Genomic DNA, 26370 nt, shown 5'->3' with positions numbered 1-26370 from the left:
GTAGGGGAAAAAGGGGCTTGAAGCTTCATCAGTCTAACTGGGCAATACAGTCTAGGCCTGTGCAACCTTGAGCATTACACATGAGTGTGGCTTTGTGCCTACCCCTAGCAAAGGAGAAAGTTGGGAGAAGTTTCAGTGGTCCCTGGGGCAATGAGGGCAGCTTGAGCCTCCACAGTTTATAGCACCAACTATATCCTTGGCTCCTACTACACAACCAGCAGTGAGAAAGGGCAAGAAAGCCCTAAATTAAAGAGAGAAACTATACCCAGAGTAAATACATCTAGTAAGCCAGATGCCAAGACACCAACAAAAAAGTACAAACAATACCAAGAAACAGGAAGATACGGCCCAGTTTAAGGAATAAGGTAAGCCTCCAGATGTTGTAAAGGAGTTGAGACAACTAATCATAGATATTCAAACAAATCTCCTTAATAAACTCAATGAGATGGCTAAAGAAATTAAAGATACCAAGAAAACATTGGATGAGCACAAAGAAGAACTTGAAAGCATACATAGAAAAATAGCAGATATTACAGGAATGAAAGGTGCAATAAATCAAATTAAAAACATACTGGAATCATATAATAGTTGATTTGAGGAGGAGAAGTAAGGATTAGTGAGCTTGAGGAAATGCCTCTGAAAGTGATCAAACAAAAGAACAAATGAAAAAAAGAATAGAAAAAATTGAATGAGTTCTCAGGAAACTAAACAACAGCAAGAGGCATGCAAACATGTGTGTCATGGGTGTCCCAGAAGGAGAATAGAAAGGAAAAGGGGCAGAAGGAATATGTGAAGAAATAATGGTAGAAAATTTCCCAACCCTATTGAAGGACATAGATATCCATGTACAAGAAGCACAATGTACTCCAATCTGAAAAAATCAGAATAGATCAACCCCAAGACACATACTAATTAGATGTCAAATGTCAAAGACAAAGAGAGAAGTCTGAGAGTAGCAAGGGAAAAGCAGTGCATAACATATAAGGGATACCCGATAAGATTAAGTGCAGATTTCTCACCAGAAACCATAGAGGCAAGAAGACAGTGGTATGATATATTTAAGATACTGTGAGAGAAAAACTTGCAGCCAAGAATCTTTTATCTGGTAAAACTATCTTTCAAAAATTAGGGCCACATAAGTCTCACAGCTATCAAAAAAACAGAAGACTACAAGTGCTGGAGAGGATGTGGAGGAATGGGAACATTCATCCACTGCTGATGGGAATGCAGCCATTCTGGAGGACCATTTGGCACTTTCTCAAAAAGTTAGCTATAGATTTGCCATATGACCCAGCAATTCCACTGCTGGATTTATACCCAGAACTGAAGATAAGGACACAAACTGATTGATATATGCACACCAATGTTCATAGCAGCCTTATTCTTTATAGCCAAAAGTTGGAATCAACCCAAAAGCCCATCAAAAGATGAATGGATAAATAAAATGTGGAATATACATACAATGGAATACTACTCAGCTATAAGAAGAGACACAGTACAAGCACATATGATAACATGGATGAATCTTGAGGACCTTATGTTGAGTGAAGCAAGCCAGATATTAAAGAACAAATACATGACCTCTCTGATATGAAACAAGCAAAACAAGCTGCCTCAGAGAACTAGAGACTGGATGATAGGCTTAAAGGAATTTGTTGGGGAGAGGAAGGTTGTGAGCTGATGCCTACATGGGTGAAGTCTATGATAACCTGGAGGTATTTGTACAGGGAAGGGATAAGATGGGGGCATAGGGGTACCTTTGGGTGCAGCTTTGTGGGCTTGAGGGGGCTAGGGTTGGGAGGATGGGTCAGATGGCCCAAGGAATTGGGAGGAGGGCTGGGGAGAACAGTTGAATATGGGAGAATGACAGGTATATGTTTGAAGCTGTAATGTTGAGAAAACTCTTTAGAAAATACAATAAGAAAGGATTACTTGTTTAAGGTGCTTAAGGGGGGGGGCATCTGGTACAGGGGCAAGCTTCTAGGGAGTGTGTGTGTGCTCATTTTGTCATAGTGTGTTATATCATTGGGTGGAGACCTATACAATGAGTTTGAAGGTGTACCCACATCCTGGGGAGACCTGATGTTCCCAAATAGAGGGAATTGTGTCTCTTGAGAAAATTGGTGGCTCCCAATTAGTTAGGGCAGTCTAGTATAACAAGTCCTCAGCATTGTTGTAGTATCTGTAAATCTGATCCCTCAAGTAGTGGAGATTGATTGTCACTGTGGGCCCTGAGGGGAGGGAGAGAGAGGTATAGAACAGATGGAAGCAGGGCAACTGGGGGGCAATGGAAGTGCTCCACAAGATCATGCAATGATGGATATAGGACATGTTAACTTAAACAAGAAGTGAATAAAACACTATAAGCTGAAATATAAACCATAATGTAAACCAAAATGGAACCATGTTTGATAGCTATGTTTCAAAGTTTGTACATCAGCTGCAGCAAATATAACATGAACATGTAAAAAGATCATTGCTGGGGAAAGGGGAAAAAGTTTGACATTGGATATATGGGAGTTCCCTATATTGTGTATATGAATTACTGTGATCTAAAACTTTTTTGAAGACAAAATTAAAAATTAGAAAAAAAAAAGAAAAGATGTAGACACTGAAGAAGAAATGAAAGAAAGTCCCTTGCCACTGTACATACAGGGCAACACCTATTACAGTGATGAAAGGCAAAATGTTTGAAACAAAGCTTTATATTTTTCATTTATTAATGCACAAATTTATTTTTACTTTTTTTAGTATTTCCAAATTATTGTGTGTTCTATCTCTAAATTTTAAACCCATCACTACATTTCAATTTCCTATTAATTGAATTTGGCAATATATTAGGCTTCATTGTTGAAGAAGTTTTGGATCATAGAAAGGTTCAGTTATGTCAGGGAAGGAACAGTGGTGTGAGGTGTAATTGATGGGGGGCACACAAGAGGGGGAGAGTTCTCCAGGGCATGTATATAGGGAACATAAATATGTTGGGTATTTTTATAGTAGTTATAACTACAAACATCAACCGACGGAGTGCTGAGTTCCTACCCAGGGGAGCCCTGTCACATTCCCAATGGAACAACAATAATTCCCCAAGTGCAATGGCAAAGACCAACAAGGAAGTATGGTCCATTAATGGGACCTAGATACTGATGACTATGCTTATGAGTCTGTGTTCTGGAAATATGAACTAGGCCTAGAGCTGCAGGGTGCCTAAGAGTTACCTCCTGAAAGCCTCCATGTTGCTCAAATGTGGCCACTCTCTAAGCCAAACTCAGATGTAAATGCATTACTTCCCCCTCAGCATGGGACCTGACTCCTGGGAATGAGCTTCCCTAGCGCCAAGGGATTACTACCAATCACTAACTGATGATGCAACTATAAAGAGAACTTGAATAAAAGGGTCAAAGACCAGCAGAATATCTCAGCCTACATATTGGATCAAGTGTTAAAAACTGCTTTTTGACCTTTAATTAAAGGGGGAAATGGCAAAGACAAATGAATTTATATGGCTAAGAGTCTTCCAAAAAAAGTCAGAAAGTCTTCAGAGGGGTCATGCTTACACACACCTCAGTGGACCCCTAGAGAGAGTCAAAGTAGATATAACTCTAGGTGCTGGTTCTCCTGAAGGCTATGGACATCTACAGGGTATATGGTCATGGCAGATGGATTTGGAGTTCTGTGCCATGTCAGTGGACCCTACCTTGGAATTTGTGCTCCTGAATGTGGTGGAGCTGGACTCAAATGTGTCCTTCCTACACATGCCTCTTCTGTCACTTTTACTGAACCTGTGGTTGGTGTTAGGGATGGTGCATACTCAGGGGACTTGAATCTCTGTACTGCCTATGTGTCAGCTGGGCCCTGAGACTCAGCAGAGTGGTGACTCCTATTCTCTGGTTCTTTGGACTTACCCAGGTCAGCTAACAGGGAGGTGAAGATGGTTAACCACCACACCAGGGAATCAAGAGTGCCAACAACTGCAAGCAGAGGAATAGCATCCATCATCCATGTGGAATCTAAGCCCCTCTTGATCTAAAGGTGGAGTGGACATCACCATCCCAGGGTCCACAGAATGGAGGAATAAAATATGGATTAGAATGGACTTACTGATATTCTACTATAAAACTATTGTGACTAGTAATAGAAGAAATTGTAGCATTAAGGTGTAGAAAGTGACCGCAGTAGTTGCTGAGGGCAGGGAGAGGGAAGAAGAGATATGATGTGGGGACATTTTTGGGACTTTGAGTTGTCCTAAATGATATTGCTGGACTTTATATATCATGCCATAAACTACTCAAGGTACTGGGGAAGAGTGTGAACTACAGGTTAAACTATTATCTATGTGGTGCAGCAGTGCTCCACAATGTGTTCACTGAGTGCAATGAGTGTGCCACAATGATGGAGGAGGTTGTTGGTGTGGGAGGAGTGGGGTGGGGAGGTGGGCAGTATACGGGAACCTCTTATATTTTTTAATGTAACATTTTTTGTGTGATGTATATATCTTCAAAAAATACAATTTACAAAAATGATGGGGTGGGGGTGGGAAGTGGGGTATATAGGAATCTCTTAAGGTTTTTGTTTTTTTATGTTTTTTAATGTAACATTCTTTGTGATCTATTAACTTTAATTTAAAAACTGTTAAAAAAAAAAGGTGACTGCTAAAAAGAAAAAAAAAAAAAGAGCACCAGATTAGAATATTTACAGATAAAGAGAAACAGAGAGTTTTTAACCAGAGACCAGCATTGCAGGAAATACTAAAGGTGTGTTACAGTCTGAAAAAAAAGACAGAAGAGGCTTGGAAGAGAGTCTAGAAATGAAAATTATATAAGTAAGAGTAACTAAAAGTGTCAAAGAGTGGTGAAAATTAAATAGACAGATAAAACCCAACTATTTTGGAATAAACTTAACCAATGATGTAGAGCACTTTTATTCAGAGAACTACAAATCATTGTTAAAAGAAATTTTAAAAGATCTAAATATTTGGAAGAGCATTCCATGTTCATGGATTGGAAGACTAAATATCATTAAGATGTTAATTCTACTCAAATTTATTTACAAATTCAATGCAATCCCAGTAAAAATTTCACCAACATTTTTTAAATAAATGGAAAACATGATTATCAAATCTATTTAAAAGGATAAAGGATCCTGAATAGCCAGAACATCTTAAATAGGAAAAGTGAGGTAGGGGGACACTCACTTCTGGACTTTAAATCACATTACCTAGCTACAGTGCTAAAAACAGCATGGTACTGGCATAAAGATGACACATAGACTATGGAAACAAATTGATGGTTCAGAAACAGACCCTCACATCCATGGTCAAATGATTTTTGACAAGCCTGTCAAAACCACCCAACTTGGGCAGAACAGTCCATTCAACAAATGGTACTGAGACAACTCTATATATCCATAGCTAAAAGAAGGAAAAAGGACCCCTATCTTCCACCTTATACAAAAATTAACTCAAAATGGTTCAAAACTCTAAATATAAAAGTGAGAACCATAAAACTTCTAGATGAAAATGTAGGAAAATATCTTCAAGACCTGGTGGTAGGCAGTGGATTCTTAAAGGAGATAAGAGAAGTTACTGAGATGGACTAATGATGTTTAATGTAGGTACAAGTTTTAATTAACTTTACAGTAAAAGTGTGGAAATGTATAGAGCTGATGGTAACACATTGTAGTAACAGTTGGCTTATAAATGGATATATGGCTGAAAAGGGTAGTCTATGGATGTAAATGCCAATTGAAAGAAAGCTAGAGAATAATCTAGGTGCTGACTAACACAGTAATGCCAGAAGTTGATGAGAATTGTGGTTTATGGTGCAAATGCAGGAGTGTCCTTTGTGAGCTAGATGTTCATCACTATTGCTAGGTGGTGTGAATGTGGAGATGCATGGGAAATATACAACTATAGTGACCTATGGACTGTGGTTAATAGTTAATGTAATATTCTTTAATATTCATGCATCTATGCCAAAGAAGTACTGTATTGATAATGGGGAGTATGGAAAAAGTGTGCCAAATGTACACTATGGACCTCTAATAGTCTGATGATATTATCTCGTAATCTGTAACAAATATTCTACTATCATGTGGTATATTGATAGAGAGGTTATATATGGGAATTCTGCACATGTGCATGATTGTTTTACAAGTTTACAACTTCTGTCATGAAAATATATTTAACAAATAATAATAGGGTGGGTTGGGGAAAAGATTCACCAAATGTAAGATAAGGACTATAATTAGTAGTAAGATTTTGACAATATTCTTTCATAATTTGTAATAAATGTCTCACAACAATGCAAGGTGTTGGTGAAGGGTTGATGTATGGGATCTCTGTTATGATATTATGCATGTTTGCTTTGTAAGTTCACAACTTTTACTATACACTTATTGTTTATGTATGCTCTTGTATAAATGATACAGTAGCAATAATAATAATAATAGGCTGGGTTGGGGGAAAATACACCAAATGTAAAATACTTCAGTTACTAGTAATATTTTGAGGATGCTCATGAGTTGAAAATGTTTCACAACAATGCAAAGGTATTGGTGATAGGGTGAGGTATGAGAGCCCTGTATGATGTTATGTATGTTTGATTTGTAAGTTCACGACTACTACTATACAGTTATTGTTGATGTAATTTTATGTATGAGTGACATATTTCAATAAATTTTAAAAAAATAATGCTTTCAGTGGTAAAATGTTAGAAAAATGAAAGCCATCAGTCCTGCACACATTTAATTGAGCCATTAGTAACTAATTGATTAACTGGTTTGATCCTACATTAAACCAGTCTGTATCTGTGTTAGGAATACGGTCATATGAAGCAAAATATTAATGGCTTATAGATATCAACCTTAAGGGATAACATGAAATCTTCTCCATCCACCATAACATATCAAACATTGCTAACTAATAAGAGCAGAGAGGAAACGTTTATATAATATTTAGACTTAGTGACACATAGGATTTGAATTAGATTTTAGGAGGGATTAAATCCATAGAAAGTAATATATTTACATGTACATATTTAGTTCCTATTAATGCAAGAGAAAGAGGAGCAAAACATGCACAGTTAAGTATATGTGCATACAGCCATTCTGAAAAAATTTCTCATTGAGGGCATCAAAATTTATTTTCTTACAAATATAATAAACTTTTCTAAGTTCCACTCCAATTTATTGCAGTGTTTGACATTGTTGGCCTCCCATTCCTTCCTTAAATCCCTTCGTAGCTAAACCAGCACAGACTTTCTTATCTCAGCTTCCCTCCAATTTATTGACTTCTCTTCCTTTTCCTACTCTTTGACCCTTTCATTGCCCAAGGTTTGTTTCTCAGGTTTCTGTATTTTTGCCTTAACTTTTCTGTTTCAGAATCATACTTGAACATGGCTTAATTATAACTGTTATAGAGGTTTCAGATCTATCCTTGACTCTTGAATGCCTGTAGAAACTGCTTATCAGATATCATTAACAACATTTAAGTATGCCTTAATCCAAATTCCCTCTTTCTTTCTTTTACGCTTCCCGTTTCTAATGGTGTACTGCCAATAGATTAAACTTCCAAAGTAGAAATTATGAAATCATCATCTAAGTTTCCCTCTACTTCATTGCTTATGTCAAGTATGACACAAAATCCAGCTCTCCTTTTTTACTGAACTTTGTGATTGTACCTCTGAGATCCTCTTTACAAGGCACACTCCTGCCCACAGCAACCCCTGCCCTCAGTGGCAATGATGTTTGCACCCAACAGCTCTGAGCTACCTCATCCTTGGATAATTGTGCTTCCTTAGAAGGAGCTGTTTCACTTCCTGTGAGTTTATATGTTCCTGCTCCCCTCACCTCTTCCACAACATGCATCCAGCACTTACCCTGTGGGTCGGTCCAAAGCCAACAACTAAAAGAACTGAGAATAAAATGCTGGCCCCTTGCCTAAAGTGGGACTAATTCTGAGCAACTCAAGCTCCAGAGCTTATTCAGAGACTAGGCAGAAGCAAGGCTCCAGCACAGTCTCCTTTTCTTTGCTTCTTTCTCTGTCCTATTCTGCTCCCTTCTCCTGAGAGGATTCTAAATAAATTATGCACCCCTGAATTCCAGTCTCAGGTTTTACTTCTAGGACACCTAGTGTATGACACCATTCTTCAAACTTTGTCTCAGCTCATCTTGTTCTCGATGTTCATTTAACCCTCATTTCATACTTGAATCAACTTCAACAGCTTCTCCGGTCATTAACCATTTTCTCCTGTGCCCATCTTCTACATTTTCTAAAGCTTCCTTCTTAAATTAAGCTAGCCAGATTACCATAGTTGTTAAAGGTATTATTTTTAATGCAAGATTCTCTGAACATTCTATTTTCACCTTTAATTAAATGCATAACTTAGGTGAATTTTTTAAAAGTTCTCCATGACCTCAGTTTTCTCTTCTATAAGGAAATGGGGAAAATAAGGACTTCTTTCCAATTGTAAAGGACAAAGTGAGTGAATAATTTATATAGAGCATTTCAAATAATGTCTGGCACTTAACACAGTGAATGTTAACTAGCATATTATTATTATTATTATTGATTTATGTTACTCCCATCTCAAGAACTTATACTAGCTTCTAATCACATACTCTTCCAAATCTAAATTTCTATATTGGTTTTCATAGTCAGCCATAATCCCCTCTGTCCTATTTTATAGCCTAATTTTCCAATATTTCCCAATACAAACTCTTCTACTTTCAACAAGCTGTTATCAAGCTTTAGCTCTCCATTTTTTACAGATTGCTGTATCTAAAATAGCATACCTATTCTTTTCTTACTTGGTTAACCTAAAACTCAAGTTCTCTGAAATTTAAAAAAATATTTTTGATTATGCTCTATCATATGCAACTTGTTCCCCTACTTGATTTTCTTTTGCACTTGGAATCAGAAACACATATTTCAGTTTGCAGTTGTTTCCTACTATACTTTCCTATTGTCCCATGTGTTATTCCTACCTCCCAAAGTAAATTGGAAACTCCATGAGGAAAAGCAGTATGTTTTATAATCTTTTCACATCACCAACAGGACATACGCCAAAACTAGTAGATGTTGGATAAACATTTGTTTAAAGTAATATAAAGAGAGATGCCTCATGTATTGTTGCATATCAGTTAGTATTCATAAGTAGGATATTAAAGTGATATCCATATGATGGGTTGAAAGCAAAAAGGAAAATGTTTTTCAGCTTCTCTGTTTTTTCTGAAGTTGTACAAACCAAATAAACAATCAAGCTGATTGACTTAGGGGACCTTTGGGTTTCTATAATGTTAGAAATTACTTATCCCTCTCCCATCAAGGATAGTCTATGTAAATAAACTTTCCATCAGCAGAAAGAAGCAATACAATATTACTTTTTATTTTGGGGCATTACTATCTAAATTACTTATGAAAGTGACCATTTTCACTGTACTTAATATATTTTAGGTAGAACTGGATATACCATTGCGATTGCCACTTTTACCTCAACTATTTACATGACAGTATTGCACTATTAGAAAATAAAGATAATAAATATACTCATGAAGTATATAAATTAATTTCCAAGGATGGATAAAGATTGAGAATGCCATACAAAATGTCTAGAAAATTGTAGTATTTTGATCTATGGAGCAAGATCATATTTATTCCAATCAAATATCACTATTTTCTTATTCAGTACTTGTTTCATTTAACCATAAATTTATTGCATGCTCATTTTAAAGAGTTAAAATAATATATATGTTTAACATTTTTGAAAACTGTTAGTCCCTCCTGCATTCTGATGCCCAGGAATAAGCTTTGCTGATAGTATGGTGTATGTACTTCCAGACTGTTTCTTGCACATGAAATCCTAAATAGCATTAAAAAAAATTAGAATAGGTTAGCTATGTAAGAGTCCCTATTTATTTCTGCCCAATGGAGTTACTGTTATTAATGGCTAAAGGAGAAAAAACACTTTCATTAGCTGAATCATATTTTATTGTATACTGGTATATTATAACAGTTTAGGCACTGAAAACTTTTTAATTCTCTTGCTATTGAGCATTTGCCTGTCCAATTATTAATATTTATTTTGTCAGTCTAATTTGTAGACTATGAAATCCCTGATTACAGGAAGCCTATCTATTAAATATTTCTCTATGTTTGTGATTCAGGATTTACATACAAATATTTTGGTTCATTTCTTGCTAATCACTTATTCTGGGCTGTTTCTTAGAAGACATTATTTTAGGATTTCTCTGATGACCTCAAGAAGAGATTAATTCATAATTTTGATTATTTGTCTTGCAAAAATACATTAATTTGTCATGACCTTAGGTATTATTAGCCTTTCAGAACTTATATACTTAAAATATGTTAATATCTAGCAATAACCTTACATGCTAAAAGAACATGGCATTTCATAAGTGGATTGATAGTTGTGACCTCCATCAGCTTGAAAACCTTGTACATAATATAATGAGCACATGAATAATTTTATAGAGTCTTTTAATTGCAAAAATTTGTTAACTTAAACATTGATTTAAAGGTTTTGCATGACTTGAGGTAATTAATTTGAAATTAAATATATATATATACTTATGAATGAATATCTAATGAGTACTTAGGATAGTTGCTTCAGTGTCTTTCTTGAAAGAGAGTAGAGTTTAAAATAAACAGTTTATTTTTTCATTATTTGAGATTATTATAATAGTTCCATATTTTCTAGGATTTAATTACTTGTAAAATAGAAAGTGTTAAAGATGTAATGATAACAAAAAATATAAATGCTTATTGAATTAATTTAGACATGATAAAAATATGCAGATGATTGACAATAATGACTTTGTTTTAATCTATGCTAATATATAAAATATTTAAACATCAGAAAATTCAGATATAATTAATAAATTTTGCCAGATTTCTTAAGTAATCTAAGCCAAGAAGCAATTTTGGTTAATAGTCAAACAGGTTATTATAAAAATACTTGCATAATTAAGCTAATTATTTAGAAAATAAAGCCTTTCTAGTAAAAAAGAGCAATAAAGAAAAAATATGTGGAAAATATGAATATAGAAAAATTGATCAATATGTTGATTAGAAATGCTTCAAATGGGGAAAAAAGGCATTCTAGTACTACTAATAAAGGGTTATAAATTAAGATGATATAAGTTTATATCTAGCACTGCTTACAGAATGGCCATATTTTTAATGCAAATATGTATAAGATTTAACTAATTTTTAAGTTAAATGAGCTAAATTATTTAGTTACACTCTCAAATTATGAATAAGACCTCTTACTCTGAAGAATGTAATCGAATTTTATCTAAGTTTTTTTTCAATTAAAAATAAAGCAAAAAATAGCTATTTCCTAGTTTATTTGAGGCTTAAAAATAGGAAAAGATCTATATTTGCCAATATTAATTATTATTATACTATAGATTTTCAAAATTCATTAAATAATTTAAAACCTCACCAGGTAGTTGAAGTTGGATTGGTTTTATATACTTTTTAATATATGAGAATGAGAAGGGTAGAAAACATATAATGAAAAAAATAACTAAAAACATGTATTTTCTGATTACTATATGTTAAGAGTACTACTTGAATTTCAAGATTACTTTTTGAGAGAAAAAGAAATTGAAATTGAATAAACCATTTTTAAGACAATTAGATGAGTTATACATATTTCGGGTTCAAAATTTTAAGAAATAGTAAAAATGAATCAATAATATGAATAGTTATTGAATTAACAATTTTAGATGAGGATAAAGATGTCACTCAATATTTCCTATCACTAATTTTGGCTATGATTTCTTTTGAAATCAAAGACTATAATAAGACAAAAGAAAAAGAGAGAATAGATGATAGCTAAGAATAATTTGCATTTTTCTCAAACATATGATAGTAAATGTTTCAAAAATAATGACTATTTTTGTTAACTGCTCTCTTGCCAATTATAATAAAATTCCATAGTAATATTTGAAAACTAAATATGAATTATATATTAGACTTCTTGGCATAGTTAGTGGACAGATTGAACCCAAAATTAGACCTACATTAAAACTCTAGATGAATTATTCAATGTCAAATTTTCCTTCTTATGAATTTCCACTATATTTAATATGGCCTGTGCATAAATTCAAACTTATTCTATATCCAAGTATGACTAGTACCCGGAAAGCCAATTAAGTGAGATAGGCTCTATAGACTTTGGATATTCAGGGTGGATGCAGACTAAATATGTTAATTCAAGCTTACCTGGAATGTGGGGGATATGTGTTAATTCAAGACCTATCTGATACTCAGATAAAACACTTAAAACTCTAAGAAACTAACAAAGTTATTTTGCATAAAAGCACAATTTGACTCCTACTCCTACATCTTCTGTATAAAAGGAACTCAAAAATCCTATTCAGGGCTCAGTTTTTACTAGGCCAGAAGTTCCCTGGGTCCAGCTGGCTGTTAATAAATCTTCCTTCTCAGATTCTCGCATCCTGGCCTTCAATACCGCGAATATCCAACTTCTCTCAGCTACAACATCTTAATTCAAATTCAATGTCCACATCTTAGATTAGATTAGAAAATCACTGTTATACAATAAGGAATTTCTCTGATTCAAATCTAGGTTTCAGACTTGTAATATTAGGTCCATTTCCAGTTCTCCTTACTCCTAGTAAGCAGTATGTCAGTGGGCTCAGTTGAGGGCTTGTGCATTCACCACATAGTGGAAATACAGCCACTATTAAAGGAAATTTTCTATTTCCTTTTAATAGTTCACACTTAGGTGCATGTGCATCATCCATATAATTACCATTTAAATTTAAATCTATGGGGAAGGGAAAACATTGAAATCATATTTTATACTTGGATAATCTGCCCTTCCTTCTAATTCATTAATATTATTATTAAATGTGGCATACTTTAAGGTGGCCTAGGGTTCTCTACATATATATTGAACTATTTTGAATTATTATAAAAATTAATGTATATTAAAATCCTTTTCCATATAAAGTATTCAGAAAAACTAGAAAAATGAGGTAAAATTCAACATCAAATTTAATAATTTCCATTAAAATATTGACTGTATATCAATATGACACAAACTGATCAGGTGTTAATTCATTTAACTTTGAAATTCAATCATAAATATATAGGGAATACTTAAAAGTTTGTTAGCTTTCAATTACACTGGCCTTAACTATAATATTAATGCATCATAAATTTTATAGTTTTCGATAACAGCAAAACAAAGATGCAAATATGAAGTACTTTTAATTTCCCAGTTAAAACAAATAGTATATATTCAAGAGAAACTAATTGTCTTTAAAAACTGACAGAAAAGCATATCTCATTTCAGATCTCAGGCAAAAATACATCTTTCTAAATTATCATTAGTTTCCACTTCCCATGATTATGGAATAATTTTTCTTTCTAGTTATCATGCCTAGGTGTAAGAAGTGCTATTTTAAAATTATTTATATGTAATTCTTTTCCTAAAAAGATTAATTAAAATTAAACTCACCCTCCCTTGCCCCCCAAAAAACAGGGGAAAAATACCCAAAATCCCTAGAAATACAGACACTTGATTCTGCCTTACTAGTATTCTGCTACAATAGTCTATCACATCTAAACAAATGAATGCATAATTCCAATACAGAAAGACTACTATACCTATGTGCAGGTATCTTTCGGTTTCCAACAATCAAGATAACATCACAGAGTTGCTGTTGCTTCAGGTAACTTTCCATCTTTCTGAAAGTTTGCTCAGCATGGTGAACAGCTTGATAGAATTCTTCAGAGCTACTGGAGTCCATGTCAGGTTGAGGGGTGAGGGGATGACTGGTTGCTGACAGTCTGCGAGCCACAAAAGAAATATGTTGTTCACAAAGTACCACCAATTGTCCAGATACATACACAGAATTTTAGAATTTGATAGAGAAAATCAACGTATTTGTCCTTATTTTCACCGTTGTTAATGTCAGAAAGATCCATTTCAATTTAACTGATTTGCTCTGCGAAGCAATAAATGAGTTGCAAATGATCTCATTTTTTTCTTGGTTTTTAAAATTACATAGATTGTATTAATTAGGATATGTTAATTTCTAAACCTTAAAGAGTAACAGAAATAATAAGTCATTAATGGAAATATTCTAAAATTGATTACAAATAAAATGTTAGTTTCAGGTACTTGATATTGAAACAACTAATTTAATTATATAATTCTCAATAATGGTGATTCTTGGATTCTTGGGATATTATTCTAAACGTTTCTTTGCAGAAGTAATTGCTTCTTATTTTGAAAAATATGAAAAATGTAAAAATATTGACAAATTTGAAGGAAAATTTGTTTAATTTCATGCTCGGTACTCCATTATTAAACAAAAAATACACAATTTTTAACTCAGTACTTATATATAAGATAAATGTAACAAGGAGTTTGAAAAATCCCTGACATTCAAGTTTGGTTACTCTATTAATATCATAGGTGGTTTCAACATTAAGAGATTTTAATATGCTACTCCAGGAGAAGACTCTCAATATACTTAGATACTAGATAAATCCCATAGACTGAATCAAGTAGCCTGATGACAAATTTTTAGAGTAATTGAAAACTGAAAATTAATTAGATTTGTAAAAGTAGTAATAAAATAGCTTGTTTCATGAAAAATAAGTATATAAGGTAATACGGAGAATTCTGCCGTATAATACAATACTTTTAGCAGACAAATCCCGTCACCAAGAACACCAGAAATTTTTCATATAATATCAAAATAACTCTTTGAAGTTATCAATATTTACTAATTCTAGGCTCTGAAAGTAGTCAGAGTTTAAGAGGTAATGACCAATAAAGGAAGAAACTCAGGTAATTGAGACTTTTTATTCCCTACCACTTTTCCCATGGAGGCATCTGGTGATTCCTGAGCGGCGCTGCTGCCGACTGCACAGACAGGGCTAGAGGCCATCTCCCAGCCCACACCTGTCTGCCCTTACATCCTTTTCTATTGTGTTCAAATGAGTCATTAGGTTGCCATTCTGCAGCCCAGAGGAGATGTTAGCACTAATGGAATGTCTTGACTGAACCTTGAACCCAAAACTGGAATCAAGCAGGAACAATTGCTTAACAGGGCAGGAATTCTGCACAAAGGCTGCTTGCTGTATACTTTTTGTTCACTTCCTGAGCCCTATCACCCTGGAGTATATAAATACCCTGCCCTGGAACAGTACAGTCTGAATCCAGCAACTGGGCTTCCAGGGGACCTCAGCCATGATCGTCTGCTCTTTTAAACCTTTGTGCTGTGTAAGTAATAAAGTTATTACTTGCTGAAAGTTTCTGTTGTGTCTGAGCCTATGTTCTCAGTACACACTATATAGCAGCTTGCTGCATAAATGCTAGATAAGCAAAAAATGGTTTACATGAGGCTAAGTAGTTAGAGATGTGGAAAAATAAAATAAAAGAAAGAAAATGAAGTTAGACACCAAGAAGGATGAGGAGTTGTGGTGAGTGCACAAGCCCTCACCTGGCCCACTGAAACACTGCTTACTAGGAGCAAGGGGGACTGGAAATAGATCAGAAATTACAAAGACTGAAATCTAGATTTGAATCAGAGAAATTCTTTATTGTATGACAGTGATCTTCTAATCTAAGTGCATGCAAAAAATAAAAATAAATCCTCTTTAGAAGATAACCTTATACAGAGACTGATATGACCTTATACTGGGACATAGAGACTGGTATGATCACAGGCAGAAAACTCACTGAGAAGCCTCCCAATGGAGGGGGTCTGAAGAACAGACTTCAGCTCCCCACCAGCATGGTGGGGTCTAAAGAGATACTTCACCCCTTTCGTGGAAGGTGCAGATGGGAATTTATACAGAACATCAAACAGTGGGGAAATGTTAGTTCATGGGGAGGGGTTAGGGTCCCGAGGACAGCCTTGGGTTAATAAAGGGCTGTAAAAGTGAATTCTTCTTGTATATGGCCTGGGAGTGTTAGGCTAGGAGGTAGGGTTTTCTTGGAAAGCAGGAGGGTTTGATGGCCTTTAAGAGATGAGGGTCCTTATCTGTTCCTTTCTCACTGTGCTATGGGGGGAGATATGCTGTCTTCCACACATAAGCAGCTTGTTCAATCAATTGGAATGGAGCCACAGCCTTACGACCTGGTAATCATTGCAAACCTCTAACAGTTTATATGTAAAAAATGTGATGTCTGATATTAAAGAAAAAAAAGTCAGCAAAAAACAGGACCAAGATAGAAATAATACACGGTAGAAACAGGTTCCCAAGTACTACAGATATATTTTAATATAGTGATCACAGTTATTTAACAGATATGAAATTAACTGTCACTAATATTTAATACAGATGGCCAACTGTAGAGTTTTACTAGAACATATATAATATGAGAAATCAAGTAGAAATTAATAAGGAAACACAACAATCAAAATAAGATTTCTATGGGAGAATTTAACTGACTAACTGGATGCAGTTGAAGAGAAACATAAAGGTCTGAAAAATAAATTAATAGAAAATATACAAACTAATTTACTGAAAGAAAAAGAGATAAAAATGTGTCAGAAACATACAAGATGTGTTTAAAGGTTATATTATGTACTTACAGTCTTAAAGGCAATGGTAAGAGAATAGGACAAAGGCAATATCTGATAAAACAATGACCAAGATTTTTTTTTTATTTTATAAAGACATCATGATATAGATTCATGAATCATTATAAATCTCATCGTAAAATACAAAGATAAATATACATCATAGTAAAACAAAGGAAAAATATGACTTTTTTAGAAGATGCCAGTTAACAGAAAAAGAAACATCTCCCAATTCATTTAATGAGGCAAATGTAGCATTAATACAAAAAGTTACAAGGATGTTACAAGAAAGGAAAAATATTGGTCATTTTCTCTTCTAACCTTAGTAAAATGAGACTGAAATAAAATACTAGCAAAAAAGTACAGAAATATATATAATCACTAGGGTATCAAATAATCTCTAATGTATTAAATGAATTTAATCACATAAAGGTGCCTAACACATTCATGTAGCAAACATTATATTTAATTGAAAACATTTCCTCCTTGAGATTGGGAATGAGATTGATTATGACCACTTCCGTCATTTTTCTGGAAGGTGATCCAGTGATATGCAAGCAAGGAAATATGAATAAAGTCCATTATAGTTAGATAAGAAAAAATGCTACTGGTTATCATACCCAGTACTGTGTTTTTACTCAGAGAAAATCCTTAAGTTATCTACACACACACACTTGTTAATCAAAATCCATTAAAACTCACACTCTAAGATATTTGCATATACTATGACTAATTTTATCAGATTTTGCACATTTTCAATAAAGATTTAAAACTAATACAAAATTTGTGAACATATATTGGCCTTATACAAGTTGGCATTTAAAAATTTGCAAATTATATCTTAGAATATTGTCATTTCCCAGCACATATTTGTAACAAGAATAACAGCATCTTTCCACATATTAACATACTGAGCAGAAAGGTCACAAAATACCCTGCAGAGCCTATTTCTTTAATCCAGAATGAATATATTAGTATTGGCTGTCAGGTAACTAAGTAAAATCAAGTCAGTACTAGATTTTGACAAATAACTCAAAACCCTGATGTTCCTAGACTGGTGCCCAGATTACCTGAATAGGTATAAAATGTCAAGATATTATGGTTAGTCCCACAGAATGGCTCCAGGTTAGGTTAAAGAGGATTGGAGGCAAGTACCCCATTCAGATCCTGCGTTTACCTACAAAATAAAATAGGGCAGGAAGCTTCACATCTTACTAAGAATTTCATAATCCAAGAAAAATTTCCTAGAAAGTAATTTAGTATACTTTACCTTGAAGTCACCAAAGTTTTGATGGATGTAACATTGGAGAAAAGAATGAAAGAGGTAGAACAATGCAATTTAGAATTTTTTGACACAGAAAAAACAGGTGAAACTTTTTTATAGAATATAAAATGTGCCTGGATTTTCTAAAAGTCAAAAAGCTAAATGCGTCTAATTACTACTCTAGGTAAACTACCTTATCCAAAAAATGAGAAAGAGCTAGGCCTTTTCTGAAGTTGAATGTCATTTGAAAGAATGTGCTTCAAAAGAACAGAAAACTTAGACAGTAGGCTCCAAAACTACTTTTCAAATTTCAAGTTCACTTTTAGAAATTTTTTCTAAAAAGTCTTATGCTTTGAATCTCTCTGTATTATATCTGAAAACCAATCACTTTCCTTGAAGATCAGTCAGTCTGACAGAGAAATATTTATATTGGTTTGATTTGATTTTCTCCCTCAAAGTCACTGACATGGTACTTACACAGTTCCTCATGAAATATTTCCTGATCTCACACTAAGATAACTTGTCCTGGACCTTTGATTTCAGTATGAGATTTAAGAGGACTTTGCACATCAGACCACTTCTGATTTGTAAACTGAGGTTCATTAATCTTCTTCTTATCACCGGAATATAGTACCTTATTAATTTGACAGATACTTTAAAACCCCCACTTGTATGCCTATTGATCTAAAACTACTGCATCATAAATTCTGCCCCTTGCAAACCTGTTCCCCACTCTTTGGTACCTCCCTGGTTCACATTCCATTTGATGTGTTATTATCTAATCCTTTCTTCAACTTTTCTCTAGTTCACTTCAAACTTTAATTCTAGACATTGTAAGCAATATTATTTTCTCCTATATTTCACCCTCTTTTTTCTCTAGTCTCCACACACACACATTTTCTTTTTTCCTCTACCCAGAATCTTTACATTCCATCATCATCATTGTCATTCTGACTAAATCTAACTGCTTCTTTTAATCCTTATATACTGGGTTAGGGTGTTTACCTGACATACTAATTACTTATTGTAGTTTAAATACTGTTCTAGCATGTAGGATATCATGGGAGTTCAATGACATTTTAAATAAATGAATGAAGATTATTCTGTGAGAAAAGGCTTTGGCCAGGTGCCAATTTTAATTTCTTTTTTTTTCAGAGAGCATAAAAATATTATTGAGAAAAACTAGCAGTAAAAATAAGCATATAAATTTATATCCTAAACACCTGTAGCAGAGTGTAATTAGTAAATGTTTATGTAAATTGCTATTGTTGCAATTTTAATAGCTTCCGGAACTCAGAGGAAAAAACATAAATACCTGATGTAACCAAAAGGCATACTTTCTTGCATTTCTCTAATAATGCACTTGTATATATTGTGAAAATATCAAAGAATACACTAAATAAGCTGAAGAAAGTGGTAAAGAGTATCTTTTTAACAACTATGATAGATATATTTCAAATAAGGATCCCTAAATATAGATCACAATATCATTATTCTCTCTTTAATATAAATGTCTAAACAAAAATGGGTACAAGCAGTTATGGGATTCTCTAGAGGGATAACAGCAAGTTTTGTTTTGTGAAAACCATTTTAAAGAATATTTCAGTAATATGTAATAAAGGAATTAATATACACAGTTTTTGAGCAGAACATGAATGTAGTGACAATTGTCTTTATTTAAATGGAAAATACTATTTGATTCAGCCATGCAAATTCAATGCATGTTTTTGGCAATATATAGCTCCTTGAACTATGTTTTCTTAGGGAACAGAATCATTCCTTCCACAAAGGACATGTTCAAAGCTGAATCGATGTTTCTGGTGGTGAACCCATTTGTAATTAGGACATCTTGAAGATGTTATTATTTGTTACTGTGTGGCCAAATTGAATAAGACTGGGTATAAATCTGTAAGGTGGAAGGCCTGATGGAAGAAATGCAGATGCAGCCAGTCAGTAGAAGCCATTACTCAGAAGAAGCCAGAGAAGTGAGAAAGATTGCCATGTGACAGGGGACTGCCATCCCCAAAACACTGCCAAGCCCAGGAGAAAGCATGACCTTGCCAACAACTTGATTTTGGATTTCTAGTGTTCAACCGTGAGACAATAAATGATTGTTGTTTCAGCCAACCCATTGCGTAGTATTTGTCATTGCAGATCTGGCAAACTAAGATAGTTTTCATAACAAATATAGTTATTTTAACTTCTTCTTTTGAAAATATTTCTGACTAGGGTTAAGTTGGAAGTTTGTTGTTCTTTCTTCTTTCCATAATATTTTATCCAAGCATATATTATTTTAATGTAAAAGCGATAACATCATTATTATAAATCATTATTACAATCAAATTCAGAGTTCAAAAAGCTACCAAAAATCCGAGGAAAAAAACAATAAAATAGTACTATGTCTTACTTATTTAACCTCAAAAGTCCTTCTCTTAGATTTTATGGCTTATAAAAATTAATAATTTAATTAACTAAAATTAATTAATATTAACTTTGTATTACTCTAGTAATGAAGAAAATATCAGCAAGAGCATGGATGAGTACATCAGTGTTCAGAATAAATGCCATAGTTATTTTAAAAACACCAATTTTCAAATGTTATTGTAACCCTCGAGAGAAATGTTTAGATCTAGGAAATATTGTAGCTGATAAAGTTTAAATGACAGGTGCTGCTACTTACAAAATGAAAAAAATAATCCAGTCATTATGTTGCTTCTGGGTACAACTTTATTTTGTAAGATAATTAGAATTTTAAGAAAGCTTTGTAAAATAAGTATTGAAATGCACACAAACACACTCACACACACTGGTAGGATAAAAAAATAAACATGAAGAACCATTTCATTTCATGGTATTTCTTTAAGCTGCCTAGGAAACTAAAACAGATTTTGGTACCAAGAGAGTACTAAATACCAAATTTGTGGAAACAGCTTTGGAATTGGGTAAGTGATACAGGGTGGAAGAATTATGAGCTGTTTGATAGAAAAGGCTTAGATTACTTTGAAAAGACTATTGGTAGGAACACAGATGTTAAAGCTACTTCCTATGAGACCTTCCACAGAATTGATGAATGTGCCATTGGAAACTGGAAGAAAGGTGATCCGTGTTTAACAGTGGCAGAGAACTTAGTGAAATTGAATTCCAATGTCAGATAGAAGGCAAAATTTGAGAGTGATGTGCTGCATATTTAGCTGAGGATATTTCCAAGCTATTGGAAAATTCTGAGCTTGTGGACAGCAAGTCCCTGGAAAATACTGCTCCATGTGAGTATTTAGCTGAACATGGATGCAGCCAGCCATTTAAGTGAAAGTCAGGAGTGGAGGTGCAGAGATCCAGGAAGGATCTGTGGAAAGGCCTACTGTACCCCTCATTCTACATGCAAAACCGACGAGCATTTGGAGAGGGAAGGCCTTCCATCCTGTTTTTCAGAAAGTGTGCTGTCACCTCATTGTTCTCAAAGGATAGAGCTTTTGACCTGGGGATTGCGGGGACTCTTACTGCTACACCAATGTTTGATGTGGATGGAAACTTTGCCCCAGCATCCAAGGAGAGCCCAGCCTCCATCCTGATGCTGGATGAGGTTAGAACCTTCACCCTAGTGTTTGGGGTGAACATGATTGCTATGCAAATCCTTGGAATAGACTGCTACATCCGTCCTAGAGGATGAAGCATCATTCCATAGATGATTCTCAGACTTTTAATATTTCCTTATGAGAATGGTAATGTTTATCCTATGACTGTCCCTTCATTGTGCATTGGAAGTAGAGAGGTTGTTCGCTAGATTTCACAGATCCACAGAGGGAGCAGACATGCCCCAGGACAGACCATAACCAAAACCAATTTTGGTGAGACTTCATATTTAGTAGTATTAGCAAAACGACTTAAGGTTTTGGGGATAGTGTGATGGAATGAAAGTGTTTTGCATGTGGAAAGAACATGCTTTGGGTGTCCAGAGAGAGGGATGTGGTCATTTGAGGCTGTATGTACCCCAGAAAAACATTTTCTTGAATCCTATCCATTTCTGTGGGATATAAACCCATTGTAAAGAAGACCTTTTTGATTCACTTACTTCAGTTAAGGTATGACCCACCTCATTCAGCATAGGTCTTAATCCTACTACTGGAGGCCTTTATAAGAGAATGAAATTCCAGCAAAGAGAGAGAAACCGACAAAAACAAGAAGTTGAAATCATTGAAACCTGGAAGAGAAGGGAGAGACCAAGGGACACCACCATGTGCTTTCCCATGTGGCAGAGGAGTCAAGGATAGCTGGCAGCCAGCCTTTGATAGAAGGTATCACCTTGATGAAATCTTGATTTGGACATTTTCTCAAAACTAATCTAATAAGCTCCCATTTTTTAAGCCAAACCATTTCATGGTATTTGCTTTGAGCAGCCTCAAAAATTAAAACAATATTCAAAAGAAGTTTTCTTTTTTTTTTTTTAAACTTTTTTTTTTAATTAATTAATTTATTTATTTAATTCCCCTCCCTCGGTTGTCTGTTTTCTGTGTCTTTTTGCTGCGTCTTGTTTCTTTGTCCACTTCTGTTGTCGTCAGCAGCACGGGAAGTGTGGGCGGCGCCATTCCTCCGCAGGCTGCTCCCTCCTTCGCTGGGTGGCTCTCCTTACGGGTGCACTCCTTGCGCGTGGGGCTCCCCTACGCGGGGGACACCCCTGTGTAGCACGGCACTCCTTGCGCGCATCAGCACTGCGCATGGGCCAGCTAGCTCCACACGGGTCAAGGAGGCCCGGGGCTTGAACCGCGGACCTCCCATGTGGTAGACGGATGCCCTAACCACTGGGCCAAAGTCCGTTTCCCCAAAAGAAGTTTTCTTAACCAAAATTCTGCTTTCCTAATTCCACATTCATTAAAATAAATTAGCTTTGGGTGAAAGAAAATGAAAGAAAAACAAAACCATTTTCAAGCCTCACATATAAAATATTCTAAATATTTAGATAGAATTATTGTTTGTGAAAGTTAAGATTCATCTGTAGATGAGATTCTAATCAGAAAGTATCATAATAATTAGCAATGATCTTTCATGATAGTAAAGAGGTCTATGTATTATATGTCTTACAGGAAATAAAGCTTTAAGAAGAGCAGGACTCTTTTGAACATAAATCATAATGAGATAGGTATATATGTACATATATATAACTGTTCACAGCACTATTTAAAATACTTTTTTAAATAGTCATGATATAACATTCTAAAATTCCATAATCATTTAAGGCCATTTAATGTTTACAATAAATGACATATACTTCTCTAATCAAGTTCACCATTCACAAAATATCCTGACTTCAAGAAAAATAGTAATGAAACCCTTGGTGTCACTTCTATTCTTCTAATAAACTAGCCTAGATTAAACAGCAGTTACTTTATTTGAAAAACAGAAAAACTGGAAACTATGAGTACAGTTTTAATTAGATTATTTTGATAAAATAACAAAAACGGAAATAATTTCTTGTAGCAATTACTTTGAAACAATGAACTGGGCAGAGCCTCAAAGACTGACACTGAAAATTATTAATGAATGGGTTTTATTTATTTTTTCAGCTATTCAATAAAAAAATTCTTTTGTTTAAAAAACCAAAAAGTCTTCCTAGTGAAATATAAGATAAATGCATCCACATAACCATAACCCACTTATAAATCAATAATCAACCAATCAATAGAACATTATCAGCCTGCTAGAACCTTCCTTTCCTCATTGCTCTCCTGTCTAATATTAAACAACTGTCCTGAGATCTTTTACCTGTTTTTGAACTTTATATAAATGAAGTCATAGAGTAAAACACAGACTACTTGGATTATAGATAGAAAGATAATAAAGACAGCTGTTGATGTTGATACTCGCAGTCAAAAAAAGTATAAATTAATAGAACCAAAAGAAATTATCATGCAAAGACACATAAACAAACCTGTTGCTGACAAACTTAAATGAAATGAATGTTTTATTTTCAGTTTCCAAAATTCAAAATTTTTCATTAAAAATTTCATGCTGGGACAAAATAATAGAACAGAATCTAGTTCCTTTTCCTACCTTTAATGTAAGTCAAAAAGAAGTAATAGCAAACCCACAAAAACAACATCAATCCCCAGGTGTCATAAAGTCTTACAGTCCTCAAACTTTATCTTAAATAATTTCTTCATGCATCTCTCCATTCCATTCTTTAAAAGACTATCAGCTGTCTGCCTTTATATCTCACACATGAAACAAACAAAATTATGTAAAATAATTTTTATGTTGATGTATTTTAGCTCCTCATCCAGATGAGAACAGAAGCTACACATGGCATGAGAATATAGTATTTAACTTTCTTCTGCATACAATGTACTTTACATTTTTTTGATATTAGAGCTGAAGTTCTCAAAGTGAAATCCCTTCACTAGCAGCACCAACATTACCTGTGAACTTGTTAGAAATGCAAATTATCAGGCACCTCAGAGACCTACTATACATGAAACTCAGGATGGGATCCAGTACCCTGTGCTTTTACAGATCTTCCATGTGATTTTGATGTACACCCAAGTTCAAGATCTACCGACCTAGACAGTACACAGGGTGGCCAGGAAACTTGTATTCATTCAAACACTTCATTTTAGTTAATGAAGATTGATTTACATAGTGTTTTACATTTAAAAAGCTTTGTGTCATGTGCATTACCTCACTTGCTTTTTGTAATAATTCATTCACTATTTAATTCAGTCTACTGTCAGGGTTGCTCTGTTGGGAAAAAGGATGATAAAGATGAAAGTAACAGAATTTTTTTTTCAAGCAACTCAGAGTCCCTAGTAGTTTGAGGCAGACAAACCGTTACGAAAAAGTGGTAAGTGCTATACTAATAAAATAATCATCTGAACTCCGACTTAAGAGAAGTGGAACCACCTGAGTCTGCATTCAGGTTGTAGAAATGTATGAAAGACACTGTGATGGTCACGCTAATACGTCAACTTGGCCAAGTAATGGTGTCCATTTGCTTGGCAAGCAAGCACTGGGCTAAGTGCAGTACAAGGATATTTCATGGATTTTAATCATCAGTGAGTCAATTGCATATATGGCTGATTATGTCTACCATCAACTGAGGAGACTGCCATCAGCAATGAGTGAATTTCATCCAATCAGTGGAAGGTCTTAAAAGGAGAAGTGATTTCAGCACTGGGAACGAGAATTTCCATCTCTACTTCAGACAGCCACCATGCCTGGGGAACTCATCAAGGACCTTCATCAGAGTCCCTGGCTTGCAGCCTGCCCTAAGGAATTTGGATTTGTACATCCCCAAAGTCATGTGAGACAATTTTATAAAACCTCATACTATTTACAGATATCTCCTGTCAGTTCTGTTTCCCTAGATATCCCTGACTAATACAGACTCCATGGAGGAAATATGCTTTAGCTGAGACTTAGCGGATGAACAGAAGGTTCAAATCACCAGTTCTGACTTATAAATGAGGAGATCGAAATTCAGAAAGGCTGATAAAATCCCTTGAGACCACAGAACTAGAAAATAATGAGGCTGGAATTAAAGTCAAGCCTTCTGGATGCAGATTTTTTCTCCCTCTTTCACTTCAGTACACCAAAAAGGTAAAGAGACTCACCAAGAAAATACTACTAGGAGCTGGGCCAAGAGTAACATTTAGATTTCCTCATTCTTATGCTAAAGCTTTTCTTGATCTACCAAGCTATTGCTAAACAACTCTAAATAAGAAGTGAAATAAACTCTCTTATTTTTATTTTCTTTTCGTTTTTAAAATTTTTTAAATGAGGCCTGTAAAAAGATTATTGAGAAAAGAGATAGTATACACCTAAGCCATGGGTATGGGCATGCCTTACTGGGTGAAAAGTGCAAAATGAACTCATTTAAAAAATTAATACAGAAGGGCATAGAGTCAAGATAAAAGAGAATGATTTTAACCTCCCTGCATAAATATCCTGCAGAGACAGAGAGAGAAAAAACAGCATGACTTACTGAAGATGTCATTAACTCAGCTAAATTTTATTTTCCTAATTATATAGATTAGTAAATTTTTCCACAAAAAAATTGAACTACCATTAGAGGGCCTACCCATTTTTCATGGCAACTGCCCCTGTTCATTTTCATATATATATACACACACATATATATACTGGATTAACTGATATCACTGATTTTAATAGGGAGATTTGAGGAAGAGAAACATTTTAAAAGATATTTAAGGGTCTATTTGTTTATTTCTTGGTCCTTCTGTGTGGTGTAGGGGCACATCACCCTCAGTCAGATTCACGTTCTACTTCTCTATCCTGCTCTACTCCCAAGAAAGATCTTGATTCCTGAACATTCTGTCACTTGCATTACCTCCATCATCCCCTGTAGTTGTCTTCATTTGGATTCAACCAATGAAAAGTACAAACCAATATGAATGATGAATGTGAGACACGTCAGTGTATTATTTTTCCCATCTCCTTCTTGATACTCATTCCAGAGTGTAGTCCCATCCCATCCACACTCCATGGTACAATTGGCACTA

General features: G+C 34.5%; 1 protein-coding gene across 1 annotated transcript in view; it reads right to left on the bottom strand.

Moving 5' to 3' along the window:
* The window catches only part of KLHL1 (kelch like family member 1), a 476203-nt gene that overhangs the window by 325759 nt on the left and 124074 nt on the right, over nt 1–26370 (bottom strand). The window contains exon 2 of the mRNA XM_004463148.3: nt 13664–13846. Coding sequence (XP_004463205.2) covers nt 13664–13846 — 183 coding nt within the window. The remainder of the gene's footprint in view (nt 1–13663; nt 13847–26370) is intronic.

This window comes from Dasypus novemcinctus, chromosome 15, assembly GCF_030445035.2.
Source record: "Dasypus novemcinctus isolate mDasNov1 chromosome 15, mDasNov1.1.hap2, whole genome shotgun sequence".
Classification (NCBI taxonomy): Eukaryota; Metazoa; Chordata; class Mammalia; order Cingulata; family Dasypodidae; genus Dasypus; species Dasypus novemcinctus.
This window is presented reverse-complemented; position numbering and strand designations above follow the sequence as displayed.